This window comes from Oncorhynchus kisutch, linkage group LG4 (assembly GCF_002021735.2).
Source record: "Oncorhynchus kisutch isolate 150728-3 linkage group LG4, Okis_V2, whole genome shotgun sequence".
NCBI lineage: Eukaryota > Metazoa > Chordata > Actinopteri > Salmoniformes > Salmonidae > Oncorhynchus > Oncorhynchus kisutch.
Genome location: NC_034177.2, coordinates 7,706,970 through 7,723,506, shown reverse-complemented (window position 1 = coordinate 7,723,506; position 16,537 = coordinate 7,706,970). Strand labels below are relative to the sequence as shown.

General features: G+C 45.1%; 1 protein-coding gene across 1 annotated transcript in view; it reads right to left on the bottom strand.

The window, feature by feature from the left end:
* LOC109889016 (calmodulin-regulated spectrin-associated protein 2) overlaps positions 1-16,537 on the bottom strand; it is a 109,430-nt gene that overhangs the window by 58,589 nt on the left and 34,304 nt on the right. Inside the window, exon 3 of the mRNA XM_020480158.2 lies at positions 3,441-3,605. Coding sequence (XP_020335747.2) covers positions 3,441-3,605 — 165 coding nt within the window. The remainder of the gene's footprint in view (positions 1-3,440; positions 3,606-16,537) is intronic.

Sequence of the window (16,537 nt, the reverse complement as noted above, 5' to 3'; positions counted from 1 at the left end):
CAGAGGAATGTAAGGCCCAGTATAGTCCAGTACAGAGGAATGTAAGGCCCAGTACAGATGAATGTAAGGCCCAGTATAGTCCAGCACAGAGGAATGTAAGGCCCAGTACAGAGGAATGTAAGGCCCAGTACAGAGAAATGTAAGGCCCAGTATAGTCCAGTACAGAGGAATGTAAGGCCCAGTATAGTCCAGTACAGAGGAATGTAAGGCCCAGTACAGAGGAATGTAAGGCCCAGTATAGTCCAGCACAGAGGAATGTAAGGCCCAGTACAGAGGAATGTAAGGCCCAGTACAGAGGAATGTAAGGCCCAGTACAGATGAATGTAAGGTCCAGTATAGTCCAGTACAGAGGAATGTAAGGCCCAGTATAGTCCAGCACAGATGAATGTAAGGCCCAGTACAGAGGAATGTAAGGCCCAGTACAGATGAATGTAAGGCCCAGTATAGTCCAGCACAGATGAATGTAAGGCCCAGTATAGTCCAGCACATAGGAATGTAAGGCCCAGTATAGTCCAGCACAGAGGAATGTAAGGCCCAGTACAGAGGAATGTAAGGCCCAGTACAGATGAATGTAAGGCCCAGTATAGTCCAGCACAGAGGAATGTAAGGCCCAGTATAGTCCAGCACAGAGGAATGTAAGGCCCAGTACAGATGAATGTAAGGCCCAGTATAGTCCAGCACAGAGGAATGTAAGGCCCAGTACAGAGGAATGTAAGGCCCAGCACAGAGGAATGTAAGGCCCAGTACAGAGGAATGTAAGGCCCAGTACAGAGGAATGTAAGGCCCAGTACAGAGGAATGTAAGGCCCAGTACAGAGGAATGTAAGGCCCAGTACAGATGAATGTAAGGCCCAGCACAGAGGAATGTAAGGCCCAGTACAGAGGAATGTAAGGCCCAGTACAGAGGAATGTAAGGCCCAGTACAGAGGAATGTAAGGCCCAGTACAGATGAATGTAAGGCCCAGTATAGTCCAGTACAGAGGAATGTAAGGCCCAGTATAGTCCAGCACAGAGGAATGTAAGGCCCAGTACAGAGGAATGTAAGGCCCAGTATAGTCCAGCACAGATGAATGTAAGGCCCAGTATAGTCCAGCACAGAGGAATGTAAGGCCCAGTACAGAGGAATGTAAGGCCCAGTATAGTCCAGCACAGAGGAATGTAAGGCCCAGTACAGAGGAATGTAAGGCCCAGTACAGAGGAATGTAAGGCCCAGTACAGTCCAGTACCATCGATCACCACATTCTTTTGGAGAGATTGGAAACCCAAATTGGTCTACACGGAAAAGTTCTGGCCTGGTTTAGATCTCATCTGTCAGAAAGATATCAGTTTGTCTCTGGAGGGTTTGTACTCTGACAAATCAACTGTAAATTTCGGTGTTCCTCAAGGCTCCGTTTTAGGACCACTTTTGTTTTCACTATATATTTAGCTCTTGGTGATGTCATTCGGAAAAATGTTAACTTTCACTGCTATGCAGATGATACATAGCTGTACATTTCGATGAAACATGGTGAAGCCCCAAAATTGCCCTCCCTAGAAGCTTGTGTTTCAGACATAAGGATGTAGATTGCGGCAAACGTTCTACTTTTAAACTCGGACAAAACAAAGATTCTAATTCTAGGTCCCAAGAAACAAAGAGATCTTCTGTTGAATTTGACAATTAATCTTGATGGTTGTACAGTCGTCTCAAATAAAACTGAAGGACCTCGGCGTAACTCTGGACCCTGATCTCTCTTTTGACGACCATATCAAGACTGTTTCAAGGACAACTTTTTTCCATCTACGTAACATTACAAAAAAATCTGAAACTTTCTGTCCAAACAATGATGCAGAAAAATGTATTCATGCTTTTGTCACTTCTAGGTTACACTACTGCAATGCTCTACTTTCCGGCTACCTGGACAAAGCACTAAATAAACTTCAGTTAGTGCTGAACACGGCTGATAGAATCCTGACTAGAACCAACAAATTTGGTCAGCCCTCACTCACACTAAGGCAGCATCTCACTCACACTAAGGCAGCATCTCACTCACACTAAGGTAGCATCTCACTCACACTAAGGCAGCATCTCACTAACACTAAGGCAGCATCTCCCTGTCCCCTATATAGAGCACTAGATTTGACCAGGGCCCTGTGGGACGCACCCTAACACTCCCCCCTCCACTGTCACAGAGACAGGCCCAGGGCAAGACCGCCCCCACACAGAACAACATGCACAGTCGGTCCCAATTCACCCCCTAGCCTTTTCCCTTGGCCCCATCCCTTTGATTCATTTCATTTATTCATACAGGGTGTGTGTGTGTGTGGGGGGGGCCCTTCTCAGTAGACATTGTACAGATTTTCAGAGGGTGTCTTGTCCTGCAGACGGGGAAAGAGTGTCGCCTGTCCTGCAGAGGGGGAAAGAGTGTGTCGCCTGTCCTGCAGAGGGGAAAGAGTGTGTCGCTTGTCCTGCAGAGGGGGAAAGAGTGTGTCGCTTGTCCTGCAGAGGGGGAAAGAGTGTGTCGCTTGTCCTGCAGAGGGGGAAAGAGTGTGTCGCTTGTCCTGCAGAGGGGGAAAGAGTGTGTCGCTTGTCCTGCAGAGGGGGAAAGAGTGTGTCGCTTGTCCTGCAGAGGGGGAAAGAGTGTGTCGCTTGTCCTGCAGAGGGGGAAAGAGTGTGTCGCTTGTCCTGCAGAGGGGGAAAGAGTGTGTCGCCTGTCCTGCAGAGGGGGAAAGAGTGTGTCGCCTGTCCTGCAGAGGGGGAAAGAGTGTGTCGCCTGTCCTGCAGAGGGGGAAAGAGTGTGTCGCCTGTCCTGCAGAGGGGGAAAGAGACGGACAGAAGCAAAGTAGCAAGATGCTGTGCAGCTCAGCTCAGTAGTGTGAAAAGGGAACAAATGTATGATGCCCAGCTGGTCTAGACTGTAGGTGGTCCTATTCGTGTGTGTGGGTGTGTGTTAGAATGCCGTGCAGGTAAATACCTTGTTGATCCAGCTGGTCTAGACTGTAGGTGGTCCTATTCGTGTGTGTGGGTGTGTGTTAGAATGCCGTGCAGGTAAATACCTTGTTGATCCAGCTGGTCTAGACTGTAGGTGGTCCTATTCGTGTGTGTGGGTGTGTGTTAGAATGCCGTGCAGGTAAATACCTTGTTGATCCAGCTGGTCTAGACTGTAGGTGGTCCTATTCGTGTGTGTGGGTGTGTGTTAGAATGCCGTGCAGGTAAATACCTTGTTGATCCAGCTGGTCTAGACTGTAGGTGGTCCTATTCGTGTGTGTGGGTGTGTTAGAATGCCGTGCAGGTAAATACCTTGTTGATCCAGCTGGTCTAGACTGTAGGTGGTCCTATTCGTGTGTGTGGGTGTGTGTTAGAATGCCGTGCAGGTAAATACCTTGTTGATCCAGCTGGTCTAGACTGTAGGTGGTCCTATTCGTGTGTGTGGGTGTGTGTTAGAATGCCGTGCAGGTAAATACCTTGTTGATCCAGCTGGTCACGGCGTCCTCGGTGTCGTACGGTGTGTCTGCATCTTCATCGTGGTGGGAGGAGTACCGAAGGATGCACGCCACCACCTTCTCCGCGCTCACCGTCTCCACCGTGTACGCCATCATCAGTGTGTCCATCATCGCCAGGTGGGCACTCTGACAGAGGAAACAGGAAACGAGGTAATTGTGGATCTGAAAAGGCTTTAGGTCAGTGATGTTAGTAGGGAATTCTATCATGGGGACACGTTCTAATCGGGTTACTCTGGTATCCTCCTTAGTAGGGAATACATCATGGGGACACGTTCTAATCGGGTTACTCCGGTAAGCTGCCTTGCTCCCTATACACTTGTTAACTGGTACCACGAACCTATACGTTTTTTGGGCCAGGCACAAAAACACCAGTGTAAACCCCAAGCACCCGTGTAAATACAACCCCAAGCACCCGCGTAAATAAAACCCCAAGCACCCGCATAAATAAAACCCCAAGCACCCGCGTAAATAAAACCCCAAGCACCCGCGTCAATAAAACCCCAAGCACCCGCGTCAATAAAACCCCAAGCACCCGCGTCAATAAAACCCCAAGCACCCGCGTCAATAAAACCCCAAGCACCCGCGTAAATAAAACCCCAAGCACCCGCGTAAATAAAACCCCAAGCACCCGCGTAAATAAAACCCCAAGCACCCGTGTAAATAAAACCCCAAGCACCCGTGTAAATAAAACCCCAAGCACCCGTGTAAATAAAACCCCAAGCACCCGTGTAAATAAAACCCCAAGCACCCGTGTAAATAAACCCCAAGCACCCGTGTAAATAAAACCCCAAGCACCCGTGTAAATAAACCCCAAGCACCCGTGTAAATAAACCCCAAGCACCTGTGTAAATAAACCCCAAGCACCTGTGTTAAACACTATATTGGAAAAGCCCTAGAAGAGTATGGAATATGGTGGAAGCTAAACCTGGCCTATCAGAAGGGTGGGTGGAGCTATTGCAACCTTGATTAGACCCATCAAGATCTATCCAATCTACAAAACGAGGTAAGGGAGCAAGTTATGGGAATGGAATTGAACCACGGAGTCCTAGCTACCCCTCCTCCATATAGAGTCTAGCAGTTCTCAGTTGGCCGTTCCCCAGTGGCTGTTGCCCTGAAAACACTTGGGTCCATCCCTCATTCAGCGACCCAATTAACTTTGTGTTCTCACACCCTGAAGGGAGAGAGAGATAGAGAGAGAAGCCTACACCAAGCCTGCAGCCTGGGTCAGGAGTTGAGTGTGTCTGTCTCAACCACAGTAGTACAGTAATATCATGCATCTCTAGTACAGTAATATCATGTATCTCTAGTACAGTAATACAATATACAGTGGCTTACGAAAGTATTCACCCCCCTTGACATTTTTCCTATTTTGTTGCCTTATAACCTGGAATTAGAATATATATTTTGGGGGTTTGTTTTTTATTTACACAACATGCCTACCACTCTGAAGATGCTAAACATTTTTTATTGTGAAACAAACAAGAAAAGTTGGGCAAAAAAAAACAGAAAACTTGAGCGTGCACAACTATTCACCCCCCCAAACGTCAATACCTTGTAGAACAACCTTTTGCTGTAATTACAGCTGCAAGTCTCTTGGGATATGTCTCTATAAGCTTGGCACATCTAGCCACTGGGATAAATGCCTGTTCTTCAAAGGTAAAACTGCTCCAGCTCCTTCAAGTTGGATGGGTTCCTGCTGGTGTACAGAAATCTTTAAGTCATACCACAGATTCTCAATTGGATTGAGGTCTGGGCTTTGACGAGGCCATTCCAAGACATTTAAATGTTTCCCCTTAAACCACTCGAGTGTTGCTTTAGCATTATGCTCAGGGTCATTGTCCCAGTCTCAAATCTCTAGAAGACTGAAACAGGTTTCCCTCAAGAATCTCCCTGTATTTAGCACCATCCATCATTCCTTCAATTCAGACCAGTTTCCCAGTCCCTGCCGATGAAAAACATACTCACAGCATGATGCTGCCACCAACCTTGCTTCACTGTAGGGATGTGGTTCTCGGGGTGATGTTAAGGCAAGGGCTGATTTCAAGGTTTTACTGCTAACCTACAAAGCATTACATGGGCTTGCTCCTACCCATCTTTCCGATTTGGTCCTGCCGTACGTACCTACACGTACGCTATGGTCACAAGACGCAGGCATCCTAATTGTCCCTAGAATTTCTAAGCAAACAGCTGGAGGCAGGGCTTTCTCCTATAGAGCTCAGTTTTTATGGAATGGTCTGCCTACCCATGTGAGAGACGCAAACTCTGTCTCAATCTTTAAGTTTTTATTAAAGACTCATCTCTTGAGTAGTTCATATGATTGAGTGTAGTCTGGCCCAGGTCTGTGAAGGTGAACGGAAAGGCACTGGAGCAACAAACCGCCCTTGCCGTCTCTGCCTGGCCGGTTCCCCTCTCTACACTGGGATTCTCTGCCTCTAACCCTATTACAGATGCGATTTATTTATTTTTACACCTTTATTCATCCTTTATTTAACTAGGCAAGTCAGTTAAGAACACATTCTTATTTTCAATGACGGCCTACGAACAGTGGGTTAACTGCCTTGTTCAGGGGCAGAATTACAGATTTTTACCTTGTCAGCTCGGGGATTCAATCTTGCAACCTTACAGTTAACTAGTCCAACGCTCTAACCACCTGATTACATTGCACTCCACGAGGAGACTGCCTGTTACGCGAATGCAATAAGAAGCCAAGGTAAGTTGCTAGCTAGCATTAAACTTATCTTATAAAAAACAATCAATCATAATCACTAGTTATAACTAATATCAACAAACATGTGAAGTTATCTAGCGTGTCCTGCGTTGCATATAATCGATGCGGTGCGCATTCGCGAAAAAGGACTGTCGTTGCTCCAACGTGTACCTAACCATAAACATCAATGCCTTTCTTAAAATCAATACACAGAAGTATACATTTTTAAACCTGCATATTTAGCTAAAAGAAATCCAGGTTAGCAGGCAATATTAACCAGGTGAAATTGTGTCACTTCTCTTGCGTTCATTGCACGCAGAGTCAGTGTATATGCAACAGTTTGGGCTGCCTAATTTGCCAGAATCTTACGTAATTATGACATAACATTGAAGGTTGTGCAATGTAACAGGAATATTTAGACTTAGGGATGCCACCCGTTAGATAAAATACGGAACGGTTCCGTATTTCACTGAAAGAATAAACGTTTTGTTTTCGAGATGATAGTTTCCGGATTTGAACATATTAATGACCACACCTTTCTGTGTGTTATTATGTTCTAATTAAGTCTATGAATTGATAGAGCAGTCTGACTGAGTGGTGGTAGGCAGCAGCAGGCTCGTAAACATTCATTCAAACAGTACTTTTGTGCATTTTGCCAACAGCTCTTCGCTGTGCTTCAAGCATTGTGCTGTTTATGACTTCAAGCCTATCAACTCCTGAGATTAGGCTGGTGTAACCGATGTGCAATGGCTAGCTAGTTAGCGGGGTACGCGCTATTAGCGTTTCAAACGTCACTCGCTCTGAGACTTGGAGTAGTTGTTCTCCTTGCTCTGCATGGGTAACGCTGCTTCGAGGGTGGCTGTTGTCGATGTCTTTCTGGTTCGAGCCCAGGTAGGGGCGAGCAGAGGGACGGAAGCTATACTGTTATACTGGCAATACTAAAGTGCCTATAAGAACATCCAATAGTCAAAGGTATATGAAATACAAATCGTATAGAGAGAAATAGTCCTATAATTTCTATAACAACTACAACCTAAAACTTCTTACCTGGGAATATTGAAGACTCATGTTAAAAGGAACCACCAGCTTTCATGTGTTCTCATGTTCTGAGCAAGCAACTTAAACGTTAGCTTTTTTACATGGCACATATTGCACTTTTACTTTCTCCAACACTTTGTTTTTGCATTATTTAAAGTTTCATTATTTATTTGAGGCTAAATTGATTTTATTTATGTATTATATTAAGTTAAAATAAGTGTTCATTCACTATTGCTGTAATTGTCATTATTACAAATAAAAAAATGAAAAACTAAATCGGCCGTTTAATCGGTATCGTTTTTTTTTGGTCCTCCAATAATCGATATCGGCTTTTTTTGGTCCTCCAATAATCGATATCGGTATCGGCGTCGAATCATAAAATCGGTCGACCTCTAATGTACATTACATGACATCCAAATACAAATCTATTTCAATTACAGGTTGTAATGCAACAAAATAGGAAAAACGCCAAGGGGGATGAATACTTTTGCACTGTATCTCTAGTACAGCACTATGATGCATCTGTAGTACAGCACTATGATGCATCTGTAGTACAGCACTATGATGTATATCTAGTACAGCACTATCATGCATCTCTGGTACAGCACTATGATGCATCTGTAGTACAGCACTATCATGCATCTCTGGTACAGCACTATCATGCATCTCTGGTACAGCACTATGATTTATATCTAGTACAGCACTATCATGCATCTCTGGTACAGCACTATAATGTATTTCTATGGTCTCAACATCCCTCCAAATAATATGAATATCATTTTTCCTACTTATATTACTTCTATGAAATGTAAAATACTTGTTTGTGACTTGTTAAGAGTACATCATAAAGCTGTTGGAGATGTGGAGAAAGAGGCCGTGATTACTATAATGAACACAACAGAGAGGCAATACTTTCCAGAGACACTAATGAAACATGGCTGACACACCACTGAGACACGGCTGGGACACGGCTGGGACACGGCTGTAGAGTCAATAGACTACATCTTCTGCCATGACTCAGGACACAGGCAACACAAAAGAGAATGTGGTGTTCAGTCCACCGACTCGACTGGCACTACACGTCTTCTCCTCTCAGTGGCTGGACTGACTGACAGCCATGTGCTGCAGGGTCATACACTGATTCACAGACCCCCCCCCCCCCCCCCAGAACAGGAACCAGGCCATACAGCACTAACAGACCAGCAACCAGGCTATACAACACTACCAGACCAGGAACCAGGCCATACAGCACTAACAGACCAGGAACCAGGCTATACAGCACTAACAGACCAGGAACCAGGCTATACAGCACTACCAGACCAGGAACCAGACTATAGAGCACTAACAGACCAGGAACCAGGCTATACAGCACTACCAGACCAGGAACCAGGCCATACAGCACTACCAGACCAGGAACCAGGCTATACAGCACTACCAGACCAGGAACCAGGCTATACAGCACTACCAGACCAGGAACCAGGCCATAGAGCACTAACAGACCAGGAACCAGGCCCTACAGCACTACCAGACCAGGAACCAGGCTATACAGCACTAACAGACCAGCAACCAGGCTATACAGCACTAACAGACCAGCAACCAGGCTGAACAGCACTAACAGACCAGCAACCAGGCTGAACAGCACTAACAGACCAGGAACCAGGCTGAACAGCATTAACAGACCAGGAACCAGGCTATACAGCACTAACAGACCAGGAACCAGGCTATACAGCACTAACAGACCAGGAACCAGGCTATACAGCACTAACAGACCAGGAGCAAGTATGTCCTCCAAATGTTTATAAGGAGTCCTACTACCAAATATTTACAGCACGTAATTATGTGCACACGCTTTGAGTTTTTCCATGCACTAACTCAATTCATCACACTTAACCTTTCAATGAATGGCCCCACTGTAGCCAATATACTATTTACATTCTAGCCATTCCAAACACACCAAGACAGTCGTGAAGAGGGCACGACAAAGCCTTGTCCTCCACAGGAGACTGAAAAGATTTGGCATGGGTCCTTAGATCCTCAAAAGGTTCTAAAGCTGCACCACCGAGAGCATCCTTACAGGTTGCATCACTGCCTGGTATGGCAACTGATCGACCTCTGACTGCAAGGCACTACAGAGGGTAGTGCAAACAGCCCAGTACATCACTGGGGCCAAGCTTTCTGCCATCCTGGACCTCTATATCAGGCGGTGTCAGAGGAAGGCCCTAAAAATTGTCAAAAGACTGCAGCAACCCTAGTCATAGACTGTGCTCTCTGCTACCACACGGCAAGCGGTACCAGAGCGCCAAGTCCGGTACCAAATCATTTTTTTCACTTAGCAATTTGTACTATTTTGTGTATGTCCATTACATGAAATCCAAATAAAAATGTATTGAAATTACAGGTTGTAATGCAACAAAATAGGAAAAACACCAAAGTGGATGAATACTTTTGCATAGCACTGTATATACAGGGTATTACGGTACAGAGTCAATGTCGAGGCTATATACAGGGTATTACGGTACAGAGTCAATGTGGAGGCTATATACAGGGGGTACCGGTACAGAGTCAATGTGGAGGCTATATACAGGGGGTACCGGTACAGAGTCAATGTGGAGGCTATATACAGGGGGTACCGGTACAGAGTCAATGTGCGGGTGCACCGGTTAGTTAAGGTAATTGAGGTAATATGTACATGTAGTTCGAGTTAAAGTGACCATGCACAGATAATAAACAGAGAGTAGCAGCAGCATACAATAGGGGTCTAGATAGCAGTTTGATTAGCTGTTCAGGAGTCTTATGGCTTGGGGGTAGAAGCTAAGGCCATTATTGAACATGGGGTGAGACATTCTTACTCATTTGTAAATAAAGCCAGGTTATTATTGAGAATAATTTCAGTGTTTAGGAGGGAGAGAAACAAAAAGCCCACCGTGCCAATTTTTCGAAAATGTCAAGTGTAATTCCCCCATTGTCCAGGTTCTCTCTGAACTCCAGGACCACCGACAGTTTTTGTTGTTGCCTGATGCAGGACACTAGTGCCAGAGAAGAGACTCTCAGACTGAAAACACCTCCATTCATTTCCTGAAAAGATAGTCAATTTGTGCCATAGTTTAGACTACCGATAGATTTAAGCATTATAACTCCCCCTTGTGATAGTGTGGTGCAATGACAGAATGACACCATCTACCACTAACGGGCATAAACTCAAAACTTCTAAAGGAAGAACCACTGTAAATAGCTACACAGACTACCTGCATTCACCCTTTTTTGCACTAACTCTCTTGCACACTGGACTCCTACACAGTCACACATACAGTACTTACACTGACACCCTAACACACACACACACAACATACTCCCACACACACACTACATACTCCCACACACACACACACACACACACACACACACACACACTCGAAAAGGCAATGTAACTGAGGACTTGGTGGACTGTATAATCTTTAGGCTATGTTTTACTTGGTGTTGTCACCCAGGATAAGGGCACCGATGACAACACATAGGACTATGGTCGAGGTGGTATAATGCCACGGATTAGCACCGCCATCTTCAGCAGACAACTGCATAACGAACTCAATACCTCTAAAACACTGAAATGAAATACCCACATAAACAATATAACATCTATAGAGTTACAGGGCATATAAACAAAATAACAGGGGACAAGAGCATCCAGTCCCCGAGCATCCAGTCCCCGAGCATCCAGTCCCCGAGCATCCAGTCCCCGAGCATCCAGTCCCCGAGCATCCAGTCCCCGAGCATCCAGTCCCCGAGCATCCAGTCCCCGAGCATCCAGTCCCCGAGCATCCAGTCCCCGAGCATCCAGTCCCCGAGCATCGAATCCCCGAGCATCGAATCCCCGAGCTAACTAGGTTAAAATTCTGTCGATGAGCAAGGCACTTAACCCTAATTGCTCCTGTAAGTCGCTCTGGATGAGTGTCTACTAAATGACAAAAATGTCAAATGTAAAAAATGTCAATAAACATGTGAAAGATATTAAAATATGTACTTACACTTCAGCAAGGACACACACGGGCCTTGGCTAACACAACGAGAGCTAACAAGTGGGAAAACACAGGAGCTGGAACTGTCTCTCACTTGACATCTCTTTGAGCTAACGTTCACTGAGCTGGAGATCTCCCAGCATGCTCTCCTCCACTTCACAGGTGGGCGGAGCTACAGCGCTGATATTATGAACTTGATCTATTCTACTATGATAACTACTATTTCTTCACAGCCTTTTGTACAAGGAGTACAGGAGGGTACTAAGAACACACCCCTGATGGGACTCTGTGTTGATGGTCAGTGTGGCGAATGGGTTTTTGCCTACTTTCAGCGCCTGGGGGTGGTCGTCCAGGATCCAGTTGCACAGGTAGGTGCTCTGTTCCTGAACTTGGTGATAAGCTTGGAGGGGACTATGGTGTTGAATGCTGAGCTGTAGTCAATGAACAGCATAGGTACATAGGTATGCCTTGTGTGATTTGATTTGATTTGTCCAGGTGGGTGAGGGCAGTGTGGAGTGCAATAGAGATTGCATAATCTGCGGCTCTTTTGGGGCGGTATGCTAATTGGAGTGGGTCCAGGGTGTCTGGGATGATGGTGTTGATGTGAGCCATTACCAACCTTTCAAAGCATTTCATGGCTATAGCTGGTAGTCATTTTAGGTAGGTTACCTTGGCATCCTTGGGCACGCGAACTATGGTGGTCTGCTTGAAACAAGTTGGTATTACAGACTGGGTCAGGGATAGGTTGAAAAGGGATCGGATGAATCTCGGAACACACTCCAGTCTGGGCCAGCGAAACAGTCCTGTAGCTTACCATCCGCTTCACTGGTACTTCCTGTTTGAGTTTTTGCTTGTGAGCAGGAAGGAGGATAGAGTTATGGTCTGATTTGCCAAAGGGAGGGCCTTGCATGCGGAATAAAAGGTATTCTAGAGTTTTGTCGCCTCTAGTTGCACAGATGACATGCTGGTTAAAATGAGTTGAGACAGATTTCAGTTTCCCTGTATTAAAATCACTGGCAACGCCAATTTGGACTGACCAATATAGACGTTTTCAAATACATGCCAACTTAAAAGTTTACATCACGAAATGTCGATCTGAAATCTTTTAAGCAATGTTGAGAGAATCCTATTTGAGCCAGAAAAAGGAAACCTTGCAGTCCAACTCACAATCTCTCAGAAAAAATGAACTATCAAACTGAGCCTATACAAAAAATATGAACTATCAAACTGAGCCTATACAAAAAATATGAACTATCAAACTGAGCCTATACAAAAAATATGAACTATTGGAACCAAGACTTAAAAACTGATATTGGCACAAGATGGAGGGAGTGTTGGAACATACCTAACACAATTACAGTTAACAAAATGTAGGCTTAATCCAGTATAAATGAATGAATAGAATTTATAGAATTTACAAGAGTCAAAATGAATACATTCTACAGCATAATGGCAGAGCTATATCTTAAGTATACAATTAACAATGATTCAATAATTCATGCCTTCTGGGAGTGGTATAAAGTCCCAAAGTTATGGGCGGAGTTAGAAAGTTGGCTGTCAGAAGTTTTACAATGTAAATGTACCATACTTTTCTCATTAATACATTTTTAAAATTTATTTTTTACTTAACTGGAAATCAAGTGATCCTCCATTGCTGGGATGATAGAAGAATCAAATGCATTATTATGTGGCCATGTGGCATAGTCTTGCAGGCGTTGGAGATGGATACAGTGGGAACATGTGGGTCAGGACTAGAGGTCGACCTCTAGTCAGGACAGGTGTGATGTCGTTGATGTTTCTATGGGTCTGTCTGTTTGTTGTCTGTGTAATTTTAAATAAAAAAATAAAATACACGTTTTTTTAAAGTAAATTTAAAATTATTATAATATTTTTTTTAAATACACCGGCCACGAGAAACACCCTCTGAATGTTGGCTTATGGCCATATACAGCTCGCTTGAGTGCAGTCTTTGTGCCAGCATGGTTTTTTCATGGTAAATAGACCGCAATGAAAAATATTGATGATAACTCTCTCTGTAAATAGTATGGTCTGAAGATTATCATGAGGTATTCTAACTAAATAGAGTGGAAATCATATCCGGATCCTAAATAAATATCTAGGCCCAGGTTCATACCAGAACAATTCTATGATTGAGCCCTTTAGCGCACTTTAAGTCCAAGCCCCCATTGCAATGGAGCTACAGCAGCTGGACCCAGGAAATATGGAGGGGGAAGGAAGGGAGGGAAAGGAGAGAGGGATGTAGATTCCAGTTCGACTTCAGAGTCGGTTAGCCTCTTTCACTCGAGTAGGGGCGAAACTGTTGCCTAAAACAAGATGGCCTTTCTCCCTTTAACAAACAGCCTTTTCGCCAAAAAACGAGATGCCGCGCCTCCACCTCCTAAGGCGAGACGCCCTTTTCCTCCTAAAACGAGACTCCCTTTTCCTCCTAAAACGAGACGCCCTTTTCCTCCGCCCTAAAACGAGACGCCCTTTTCCTCCGCCCTAAAACGAGACGCCCTTTTCCTCCGCCCTAAAACGAGATGTCCTTTTCCTCCGCCCTAAAACGAGATGCCCTTTTCCTCCGCCCTAAAACGAGATGCCTTTTTCCTCCTAAAACAAGATGCCTTTTTCCCCCTAAAACAAGATGCCCTCCTAAATGCACTGGGACATTCTTGTATGCTCATCTCAGGCTAAGTCAGACATGAGCTAAGATGAGGATTATTGACAATATCCCTTTTGGCATTAGCACTAGTATTAGCGTTTTATGTGCTAGAACTGCAGGCTCCATGTTACGCCCCTGAAAAGGGGGAGAAATACTAGCCACTGCAGCACAGAGGTGCATTTTGCTTTATCCTTTAAACTGATTACATCTATATTTCCTCTGTGGTAAGAGATGCTCCCCTGTTGTCAATATCCATATTTTACTGCCAGGCTAAATCACTGCTGGGATGTGTTCATTAAGTTCTGCAAACAAATGTCAAATAAAAAAAAACATGCATTAGTTCAAGTCCAGGTAGTAGAGTGCAGTTTCTTCTGTTTGCTCAATGAACATGACCCATATGTGTATTTTGCTGCAGAGCTGTTTGCATACCTTCCCATAGAGCCGTTGGGAAGACAAAGCATACCAGACAACCCTCCATTGAAACCAGCTTAAACAGAGGACAAATGAGGGGCAAATATGTACAGTCTCAGTCTGCCATGTGATCTGGGTGATACATGACAATGTTGAAGTAGTTGAACAAACGTTTGTTGTGTATAAGAGGCCTGACCTGCTAGTAACCTCTACTGGGAGAGCTGTGACCTCTACTGGGAGAGCTGTGACCTCTACTGGGAGAGCTGTGACCTCTACTGGGAGAGCTGTGACCTCTACTGGGAGAGCTGTGACCTCTACTGGGAGAGCTGTGACCTCTACTGGGAGAGCTGTGACCTCTACTGGGAGAGCTGTGACCTGCTAGTAACCTCTACTGGGAGAGCAGTAACCTCTACTGGGAGAGCAGTAACCTCTACTGGGAGAGCAGTAACCTCTACTGGGAGAGCAGTAACCTCTACTGGGAGAGCAGTAACCTCTACTGGGAGAGCAGTAACCTCTACTGGGAGAGCAGTAACCTCTACTGGGAGAGCAGTAACCTCTACTGGGAGAGCAGTAACCTGCTAGTAACCTCTACTGGGAGAGCAGTAACCTCTTTATTTAAAATTGTATTTATTTAACCTTTATTTAATTGGCAAGTCAGTTAAGAACAAATTTCTATTTACATTGACGGCCTACCCCAGCCAAACCCGGACAGCGCTGGGCCAATTGTGCACCGCCCTATTGGACTCCCAGTCACGGCCGGATGTGATTCAGCCTTACTAGGAGAGCTGTAACCTGCTTGTGGGAGACTGAGCTAGGGCCCTAAGGACTGGCTGGCTCTCAAAGCACACTGTGCCAGGGGGAGGAACCAGTATCCCAGTGTGTAGTGTATATAATATGGTCATTTAGCAGACTGGTCTGGTAATCTGAGTTGCTGGAGAGCATCCTCTCGTTCAATACGACAGTCTGGTACGGTCATCTGAGTATGAGGAGCAAAAGCAAAATGACCCGAATAGTAAACACAGCCAGCAAAGTAACCGGTCGACCACAGGCACATTTGAGCATTCCGTTCCACAATGTAACCAAAAAGAAGACACTGCCTGTCGTTGGCGACACCTCCACAACCTCAGTTGGAGAGGCTTCCCTCTGGCCGTCGCTTCAGAATGGCTACGGCCAAGAACATGCATTAGTCTCTCACACTCACACACACACACACACAGTGGGTAAAAAGGCCCACTGTGAGAGGCAGGAGAACACCAACAGGCAGGGTCATCCGAAGCTTTCTTACTTTCTACTGTAGGTCATTCAAAAATAATGTCAAACACTATTATAGTGTTAAGTCCATGCAACTTATTATATGACTTGCAAGCAAATGTTTACTCCTGAACTTATTTAGGCTTGCCATAACAAAAAGGGGTTGAATACTTATTGACTCAAGATTTGCTCAAGCTCATTCAATATGGTTGTGAATTAGCAAATTTACGTCAGGTCCGAGACTAGGTCACTTTGGAACACTCAACACCTCTTGGAAAGGCTTTCGTGTGTGTCTTTGGTGAGGCCCAAAAAATGTGTGTAGGTGTCTTGCTGGAAAAAATAAATCCCATTCTTCTGATCCTGACAAACTAACTCCCAGTCCCTGCCGATGACAAGCATATGTAACAGTATAACTTTAGACCGTCCCCTCACCCATACCCGGGCGCGAACCAGGGACCCTCTGCACACATCAACAACAGTCACCCACGAAGCATCGTTACCCATCGCTCCACAAAAGCCGCGGCCCTTGCAGAGCAAGGGGAACCACTACTTCAAGGTCTCAGAGCAAGTGACGTCACCGATTGAAATGCCATTAGCGCGCACCACCGCTAACTAGCTAGCCATTTCACATCCGTTACACATACCCATATAACATGATGCTGCCATCACAATACTTGAAAATACAGAGGGTTTCACTCTGTTGTGTTGTATTGGATATGACCCAAACCTGTAGTTTTTAATTTAGGCCAAAAAGGTAATGTCTTTGCAGTGTTTTGCATCATTACTTAACAGCATCACGTTATGGGTATGCTTGTCACCAGCAGGGACTGGGGAGATTGTCAGGATGATAAGAAAAATGAAAGGAGCAGAGCCCAGGCAAGTTAGAGGAGACCCTGACATAGTCTTCTGAAAACCTCAGGAAAACTACCAAATCTTTATGCTAAAGAATGACTTTCCAGGAGGTGTTGAGTGT